At 35.8% G+C, this 9795-nt stretch overlaps 1 protein-coding gene across 2 annotated transcripts; it reads left to right on the top strand.

Annotated features, from left to right (window-relative positions):
- Window positions 1-1724: 1724 nt before the first annotated feature.
- LOC113347353 (protein ACCELERATED CELL DEATH 6-like) lies at window positions 1725-5040 on the top strand. 2 transcript variants are annotated; one of them, XM_026590992.1, is made up of 7 exons: window positions 1725-2164; window positions 2264-2338; window positions 2469-2522; window positions 2650-3159; window positions 3283-3432; window positions 3663-4093; window positions 4195-5040. In XM_026590992.1, exons 1-7 carry the CDS (start codon window positions 1933-1935, stop codon window positions 4825-4827), a joined length of 2085 nt encoding a protein of 694 aa, XP_026446777.1. In that variant the 5' UTR covers window positions 1725-1932; the 3' UTR covers window positions 4828-5040. The 2 variants fall into 2 exon arrangements, with proteins under 2 accessions (XP_026446777.1, XP_026446776.1); XM_026590991.1 differs by having other exon boundaries at window positions 1727-2164; window positions 2647-3159.
- The last annotated feature ends 4755 nt before the right edge of the window (window positions 5041-9795 follow it).

Below are 9795 nucleotides of genomic sequence, written 5' to 3'. Positions count from 1 at the left end.
ACATAAAAGTTGGTGATAGTCTCAGTAAGAGTATCCAACTTGTCACCAATACCTGTAATACTCTATTGGAGTGCCAACAATTCTTCTGTGTACGTTATCTTAAAAAAAAAAAATTGGTGTTTTTTTAGGTTTTTGATCGGAACGGCTCTGAACCAGATGTTAGGATATTAGACCTCTAACAAGATTGGCAAGCAACACAGTGATATGAAGAACCAGATAAAACCCTTTTTATTTGGGGTGAGCAACCAAAATACGTAAAAGATGTAAAATAATTTGAGTTTTCTTATGTGTGTTGAAATACAACTAGTTTATGAGTATTTATAGCTCAGGAAACTTGAATAGCAAACAATAAGAGAAGTTTTAAACTAGGAAACTTAAAACACACTTAGCTAATAAAAGAAATCTAATAAAACAGGGAACTAATAAGCTAAATAAAGAAAGAGGAGTTTAAGATAACAGGGAAAGGTGTTGGTGTCGTAACATCATCTGAGGAGACCAATCTGATTATGTTAAAGCCATGTGTACGCTTTTTATAGAGAAGTGATGGACATTGTATGTCTTAATACTAAAATCAAGTTACTCTTTGCATCGGTCATGTATATAGCCTATTTATGTGATTGTTTTATTTTATGTTTTTTTACGGAAACCCATGATATAAGAATACAATGAGGCTAATGGAGCTACACTAAGATGACAATTGATACACGGATTAACATATTGTGGATTAATTACAATTCATGCAGTGGACTTTGAGTAAGATATCTTTTTCCAATTTTCCTTTGCTACGCCAATTTCTTATTAATAAGTAAAAATATTGTGTATTTATGGCTTTGTGGACAAGGCTACAATTATTTGTTCCTAGAAGGTATAACGCTCTACATGCCACAATGAGATGAAGCATGCAATTGATGGATGAACATGCATGTAATGCTTTGCGGCCTTTGCCCGAACAGTATCATTTACCAACTTCCACTATCTTTTGCTGAACCATGTTAAAATTATTGATACGTGTGCCGGTGTGTGCTACAATACATATGCGATTTATTCTTATCAATAATTTTTTTAGGAAGAAAAAGAGCTTAGTATAATAAAAAGATATAGACAGTTATCTATTTTCATCAAAATTATTTGTTTTTCATTTTAATTGTACCTTTTGTTTATACGGATGATATTATTCGTGAAACAATTTCTCTGCAAGTCTAACTCTATTTTTTGCCCACAAATTATATTTGTGAAGTTGCTTTATATTATGGCAATATTCAAAGACGAACACGAAAACTTGAAAAACCTGTAAAACTCTATGCTATAAAATTAGAATAGCTTAGTTGAACGTATAAAAAATACAAACAATTATGAAAAGAATGATTCTCTACATACCGTCCTTTTGAACAAGGGAAAAACCGTTTAGACACAAGGTTTGTGGGCTCCACCACCCCAAAAGCAAACAGGGGATCCCATGTTTTGTTTTGTGTGAGGGAGTGGTTTCGCCCTTAGAATCAAATTATCATTTATCCTTAAATCTGAAATAAGAAACGAACAGCACCAAATGTAATCATACAAAATAATTGGGACAAATGTCCCCACTTAGGCACTTATGCGTAATGTCTCCGTCCCTGGTTAACCCGGCGGCTGATCATTTGGAGCTAGTCTTTTGGAATTGAATTAAAAAGCATATTTTTTTTTGTTTTTAAATGGATTTGAGAAGAATATAGTCATTCCCTTGGAAAACAACATCCATCATTAGACGATAATCGTTTCTCATCCACTCATTCATTCCTCTTGCATTCATCTTACTTTCAATAATTCAAGTTTCCTGCAAAAATGTTTGCTATCATTTCATATATAAGTTTCTGAACTGAGCATTTGCAAAACAACAAGTTCAGACTTCAGACTCATTTCTAAAAGAGAACATATATACCAAGTTCAACTAATATGGGAACAACAACATCAACAATGGAAAACGATATAGAATCGTCAGTTATAAAATTATTTGGAAACAATGTATATGACGAGGAGATGCCGATTCCGATATCGTCATTAGAATGCATGGAGAATAAATCAACAGCAGCAATGCATGCACCAGAAGAAATATGTCTTACTATTGTTGATTCATCACCTGACCATCATTTCCTGCATATTAACAATGAGTATAATTACGAATTGGGTACGTATATCCTTTCATCTCCAGTCATGAAATATGTTTTAAGCTGATAATACATTTTCAACGCACCATCTCTAGTCATGAAATTATATAATGCAACAGACTATATGACTGTCGATACACCAAAGATCCAGCTGCAGCATAATAACGTCACCAATGATGACTACAATTGTACCGGTATGATATATGCATCAGTTTTCATGTTTCACTCCTGTTGATAATTTTCTTTTACTAAAATTTGTAAGAATGATTCTAATAAAAGGTTTACTGACACGTGCCACTGAATGTTTGATGGATGTAAAATCAGAGTATATGGCGAGCGATATCCCAGTTGAGATCATCAACAACGACGTTACCTCTGGTATATTCAGAAAAATAGTGATAGTATCTCTTTTCCGGAATTAGAAGGATTACTTTAGATAATTAAGCTTATGGTTTTGGTGGCTAAATATATTCAAGCTAATTTTAAACTACCTAATTTCCAGAAGAGAATGGAGGCCAAACGGACCATATAAAGAAGTACCAGTTACTGTATAAAGCAGCATTAAAAGGTGACTGGCTAACGGCTAAAAGGATTTTGAAGGCAGATTCAAATGCAATAACTGCAAAGATAACAATGAATGATGAGACTGTACTGCACGTAGCTGCAGCTTCGAGGCATTCGATGTTTGTTGAAAAGCTTGTGAAACTCGTGCCGTTAGATTCCCTTGCATTGAAGAACTCTGAAGGCGAAACGATGCTTCATGTTGTAGCAGCTGCAGGAATCATAAGAGCTGCCAAGGTTATGGTGACTAAGAACCCTAACTTGACACAAATGCCAGATGCCAGTGGCTGGGTTCCACTAGTAACTGCTGTTTACACTGCTAACCCGCTGGAAGAGAAAAGTAAGAAGATGGTCCATTATCTTTGCAGTGTCACTAGAGATGAGGAGCCAAGTCCATATTCTGGTGTTGCGGGTGGTAGTCTAATCAGCATAACAATTGCTAGTAATTTATATGGTAATAATCAGCTCTTGATCTCCAACTGGATGCATCTTAAGGTTTGCCTTGTTGCATGTCTAATTAGACACATACTAGTTTTGCTTGGTGAAACAATGCTAATAACTAATCTGTTTCTTGTAGATGTTGCCTTGAATCTGGTCCAGCAATATCCCAGTCTGGCTACTGAAAAAAATGAATCTGGATATAGTGCACTGGAAGTGATGGCGGCAAGGCCTTCTTCATTCACGAGTGGCAGTGAGGCAACAACATGGGAACGCTTCCTCCGCTCATGTCAGTAATTTAAGTTCGATTTTATTAATTCCGGCAGGTCTTATTCTTGGTGAAGTCCATGCCTAACCCCTGCTCTAAGAAAAAAGGCTTTGCCAAGTCAGACCTTAAGGACCAAACTTTACTTCCTTTAATTACCTAGACTCCTGGAAAAGATTCTGCGGACCCTTTCTAATTGTAAGTTTTGAGTGATAAGAGGACCTAACTAAGTCTCATCTTTGTTTCCACTTCAGTTCGCGTTCAAATACATGAAAAGGATTTGATGCATACACAAGCCTTGGCCTTGGTGAAATGTATTTGTAAAGAAATTTCTCTTAAGAGCAGCGCAGATATTTTTAAATTTTTTGAAGATTCACACATCTTAGAGGAAGCTACAAGATTTGGGGCATTCTATATAGTACTGGAGTGTGTTCAGACGTTTCCTGATCTATTATGTGTTAAAATGAAGACCAACAATACCATATTAGAGGAAGCAATAAAATACCGGCGGGAAAATATGTTTAATCTTATATGTGAAATGAATGCGGGTAAAAAGTTGGCTACCTCCGTAGATGGCAACAATAACACCATACTGCATTTGGTTGCAAAGAGAGCAGATCCTCAGCAACTCAATTCAGTTATAGGCGCAGCTCTTCAAATGCAACGAGAGCTTCAGTGGTATCAGGTATAGCAGAATTCCTCTCCCAGTAAGGGAATGGTATTATGACAACCTACATGATTTGCTTATCGTTCACCTCTAATCCACACTACCTTGACTTGGCTCAGGAGGTTGAGAATATTGTATTACAAAGACATAGACAAAAGAAAAACAATGAGGGCAAGACACCTCGAGCTCTATTTACAGAAGAACACAAGGATTTGTTGGAGAAAGCGGAGAAATGGATGAAAGATACAGCCAATTCATGCATGATTGTAGCCACGCTCATCACTACTGTAGTTTTTGCTGCAGTTTTTACAGTACCAGGAGGAAATGTCAGCGACATTGCTAGCAGTAAGGAGGGAATTCCAATTTTTTTGAACACAACCTCATTCACTGTGTTTGCAGTTGCAGATGCCTTGGCTCTCTTCTCTTCCATCACATCAGTACTTATGTTCTTTTCTATCTTAAGTTCACGTTACGCAGAAGATGATTTCCTCTTTTCGTTGCCAAAAAAATTGATCACTGGTTTCGTAACTCTCTTCTTTTCTATAGCTGCCATGATTGTAGCCTTTGGAGCAGCACTTTCTATTGTGCTTGAGCAAAGATGGGCATGGGCTCCAATTCCTATAGCATTGTTTGCGTGCATACCTGTTACACTGTTTGCTTTATTGCAGCTTCCGTTGTTTGTGACAATCGTTCGTTCTACGTATGGGACAATCTTTCGGAGAAAGGACCAGCATATGCAGTGGGCTTATTAGAAAAAGATGTAAACAATATTTGCAGGTCCCAGAACAAGGGGTATTTGAGATTCTAACTGATCAAATCAGTTAAGCGAGATATATACAGTGCTTAACATTTTTTTGCCTAAGTGTTTGTTACACCTCACATTCATTCAGTTACGTGTTTGTACAGTTGTCTTTTTTCTATTTGTCACAGATTCTTGATTTTCTGTTATCTTGCAACTGTTTCTCTCATGATTCTTTGATTGCGCCAGTGAATTTCTGTAAAAGATCTCCCCATCGTGACAAATGCTTGCAACAGCGAGTGAATCAATACTTAAACTAGCTAAGCTACCATAAATTTTAGAAAGGTTAGAATTTTGAGGGATTTTTTTTTTTTTTTTGATAAAAGAACATATTTATTAAACTAAGCAAAGGAGATTACACAATTGGAATCACTGAGTTTTGCTATCCAAGTATCATCCATGTTTCTAGAGTCTATTACAATACTATTAAACTTTATCAAATACTCAGCTAGTTTATCAGCAAGAAAATTACAACTTCTATTTATGAAGTAGTAGGAAGCAATAGAAAAAAATTTCTTATCTTCCCAGTCTTTACTCCTCCAGTCTAAAGCAAAAAACTTCTTTTTGATCACATTGATGATATTTTGGTTATCATTGAGGAAAACTAGGTTATCTAAACGCTTTTCTCTTGCCTACCTGGCAGCTTCTCTACAGGCATTTGCCTCGGCTTCATTTGAACTGCAGCATCTGCCTGATCCTGCAGCAAGGTCACATATTTCACCATTATTGTCTATCAACATAATACCATAAACAAATTTCCATGTATTCTTCTGATAAGCACCATCAAATAAAATGAAATTGCAACTACTTATTATTTTTTCCTTCCCAATTTTGCATAGTGGGTGATGAACTTCACATTTGGCTTTTCCCTTCTTTTTGATTTCAGAAGATGTGCAACAATACAAATAATCTAGCATATCTCTTCTAATCAGAGTTATTAAATTCTCCGGACTTGGTTTGATTTTATCGAAAACCACTTTACATCTATATTTCCAAATATGCCGGAGAATGTAAGCAAAATATTCTCTATTTTCTTTGTCTTCCGGCCATTGAATACACTAATCTTTATAACTTATGTTAGCAGCTTTATAAAAAGTTGTGGTGAGAGACAAGCCTCTCTAGATAGCTTCTGAGAAAACGCATTCAGTAAAAAGATGGTCTATACTTTCTGTTTTTTAAGTTGTTACATAGCAGACAGTGAGTATCAATTGGCATATGTCTACCAAGTATTTCTCTAATTGGCAAACAGTCACACAACGTTTTCCAGAGAAAGATTTTAACCCTAGGCATAACATTAAGATGCCAAATTGATTTCCAAGCAACCTTTTCATATCCAAGGTTTTTATTAGCAATAGAGTTGTAAGCTGATTTGACTGAAACACAACTATTTTGAGTTCATATCCACTTAATATTTCTTTACCGTCAATACTAGAGAATGGTTCTAGAGATTTTATTTCTTTTATTGTATTACTATCAAACAAGATTCTATCATTGGGAATATGGTGCAGTTCTAGTATTGTGATGGGTGAGTGTAGGAATGGGTCCCACACACTCTCTCACACGGTACACGAGATAAATACCCCTGGTACACCAAGCATTTTCGATATTATTGTTATATTAAAAAATAGTAACAATTTGACAGCAATCTAACAGACAAGATCAAGATACAATACAACATAGTATAACGGAAATTCGTTTTGCTTCGTTACCCTGACATAAGCATTATCATTTCTTCATTGATGTTCTCTGAAGCCTTCTTCCTGAGAATCCAACAACCTATCATACATCAATTAATCTTTCTATTTGTGATCATCACTAGCATTTATACTATCTACAAGTTCAATCATTGGAGCGTAATTATTTCTAAACTTATCAAAACAAATTCAGATTCAACCATATCAAAGTACCTTCATTCAACCGAATTTTTACAAATAAAAATTAATACTGCAGCAGTTCATTACATTCCTAGAACACCCATCTAAAATACCTGAACTTCTAAATTACAGACATTCATTACAAAATTGAAAAGAACTACTTTCAGTTCAATTCCCACTGCAACATTATCGGATACCTACCCCGTCCTATCACAACAGTCACTCCTAAACTTCAGAAGCTGACTTGGAAAATTACCAAATTAACTAAAAACCAACAAAAAAAGAAGAACCTAAACATAAATCAAAGCCATCACACAAACAAGATTAATATAAAAAGTAAGAGCAAGATTCAGAAGACTGGGAGAAAGTACCTATAGAACTCGTTAGTTAAACACTTGTTGATCATTACTAGACTTTTTGCAAAGCCTGGTGCTTGTGTTCTTGCTGATACCCCAAGAGAGATTATCAAAAATCATCCACATCGTATCCCCATTCATCTTCCTCATCACTTGCATTTTTGTATTCACTACCAGATGAAGCAGGAGGTCCATAACTGTCATCGGAATCCACAAAAGCATCATATTCAACATTGGCATCACTCTCATCCTCTAATAACTCTTCATCATCATCATCAGAATCACCTTCATGCATGGTCCTTGAAAAGATTGCAGGATTGTCCTTCTCTTGCAGATATCGCCTATAAAGCCTATCTTCTTCATACTTCACCATCCTTCGCTTCTCTTCAGAAATATCTGAATCTCCGTGACTAGAATCAATCTCCTCCATGTAATACTCATGCCCTTCATCTTCATCTGATTCAGTCTCTGTTGCACTACCCCACCTTTTCCAACTATACTTCTCCAAACGCTCTTCTCTCTTTCTTTCATCTGTTTACATCCTCTTTTCTCCATGCAGAGAACTCAAAAGCATTATCCTCCTTCTCCTTTTGCCTCTCTGCTTCTCGTTGTTGACGATCTAACTCTTACTGAATAACATCCTTCAACTTCCTTAATTCCTGATCTCCTAAAGATTTTGCAATGCTCTTTGCTAGATCATATGCACTGGTTGGGGGTGGAGAAGAAGAAGAAGCATGATTATCAGAGTTTGCAATTTCTAAACTCTTCCTATTTTGATCTAATTCTTTCCTTTTCTGGTTACTTTTTCTACTATAATCTTTTGTTTCTGATTAACCCAATTCTATAGACCCTTAATCAATACCATTTATAGTCATTTAAGACGTTTTGTTAAACGTCCCGTCCCTTGGAAAATCACGCCCATTCAAGTCTATTCACACCTTCTCTAGAAACATCATTACCACATGCAAATTAATAGTCAAAACTTATTTTCAAACGTTTAATTACTCAATAAACCTTTTAGAATTTCTATTAAGAGTAGGACTGGTGGTTCACCTAACTTTGATAAGTATTATTGTACATTAATAAGAACCTTGTTTTCTATGTAGGTTCAGGTTTGGCAGCACTTGTTGAGAGGCAACACTGCCAACCGGAGCATATTGGCTAGGCTATTTGCAACAATGCCAGATAAAAGGATTAATCATCTAAACCTATATGCCTGTACTACCAGCCTATTTCGCACCATTCATTTAACCCACCATCAGGCTATCATAAAGCCAAATATTCCTCCCTCCCTTATACCTTTCCCCCCCTCAAATACCTAAACATTACGTTTTAAATATGTTTGGCAGTATGCGCAATCAATTTTTCCACCGTGGAAAGAAAGACAATGCATTTATAATTCACCTACTTTCCTCTACATCATGATGATGTATCTTTTCCACAAAATCTATTCTGCTATCATTGAGAAATTGGTCCTACTACTAAACTACAACCACTATCAGGTGAAGTTTTGTGTTACTCATCTTGTGGCTTGTACTTGGGGGAGCAGAGACACAAATAAAAAAATTATAGTTCCTCATTCTCATTGTTGTCTTCAAGAAGGAAACCAATTTCAACCCTCAAATATTTCCCATTTTAAGGATCAGTCAACCTCAGAGACTTGGTTCTTTTCTTTTCCGAACGTTCTTGTGATATGTCAAAATCTAAACATATACACAAATAATATTATGCAGTATCATATCCAGATATACATTATTATATTCACAACCAATAGCAATATGGCCCATCCTTATTTTATCATTTCCATCCTCCTAACTTGTTCTACTTATATGGATCAGTCAAACTCCACTACCCTTATACAACCTTCAAATCTAGACATCCAAAATCTTGCTTCCTTAATGTCTGAAAAACTTATCTTACCATCTAATCTCAGAGAACCAGTTTTTATCGATAAGGAAGTTGTTTTGGATGAAAATGATAACAATTGGAAGTGGTATATGGTGGTTTATGTCTGCAGTGAAACTCTGGTACCTACTTCGTCTATCATATATTATATCTGTTCTCAATGGCCATTATCCCAATATCCCATTGTTACAACCTTTAGTGGTTTGAGAAACAAATTTCTAAAAAGATTCTTGGCTGAGTATGATTTTAATAGAGTTAATGAGTAAAGACCATGGTATGCTTGTGGTTTTCTCATAGTCTTATAAGTGGTTCCACCTACTGGTTGGACGGCAAATCATCAAGTTTCATTCACTGAAGAGCTTATGTGGTTCATACTATGCAATGTACCAAGGGAATGCATAGAATTTGAAGATCTGAAACTTATGACTTTCAGAAAGAGTGAGCTAATAAAAGATAAGGAACCATATGGAAAATCACCCTCTTAAAAAGAACGTTAAAGTTTGTGTCCATATTTTCATTCAAAAGGCTCTGTCGGCTGGTATTCCTTTAATTACTAGAGGAAGAATTCAACCTTTTCTTATTGAATATAGATACTTCAAAGTACCAAGGAACTTTTGTACTACATGTCGTATCATTGATCACAAATAAGCTGCTTTTCCTCTGTGGATGGATAAATTAGAGGCTAAGAAGGAAGCTGAAGCTTCAAGCTCTAAGTATACTCTTCCTAGGGTATCCAAACTAATGATGCCTCCAAAACCAGTTCTTTCTACTAATCCACCTGAAGAT

This window comes from Papaver somniferum, chromosome 2 (genome assembly GCF_003573695.1).
Source record: "Papaver somniferum cultivar HN1 chromosome 2, ASM357369v1, whole genome shotgun sequence".
NCBI lineage: Eukaryota > Viridiplantae > Streptophyta > Magnoliopsida > Ranunculales > Papaveraceae > Papaver > Papaver somniferum.
The sequence above is the reverse complement of the archived record's forward strand: the minus strand, read 5'-3'. Positions and strand labels throughout refer to the sequence as shown.

Bases quoted from the DNA above. Each gene is read 5' to 3' on its own strand.
- LOC113347353 (XM_026590991.1), top strand. From the start codon at position 1,933: ATGGGAACAACAACATCAACAATGGAAAACGATATAGAATCGTCAGTT. The intron at 2,339-2,468 runs GTATGATATATG...ATGTAAAATCAG, and splicing joins TGATGACTACAATTGTACCG to AGTATATGGCGAGCGATATC. The intron at 4,094-4,194 runs GTATAGCAGAAT...GACTTGGCTCAG, and splicing joins GAGAGCTTCAGTGGTATCAG to GAGGTTGAGAATATTGTATT.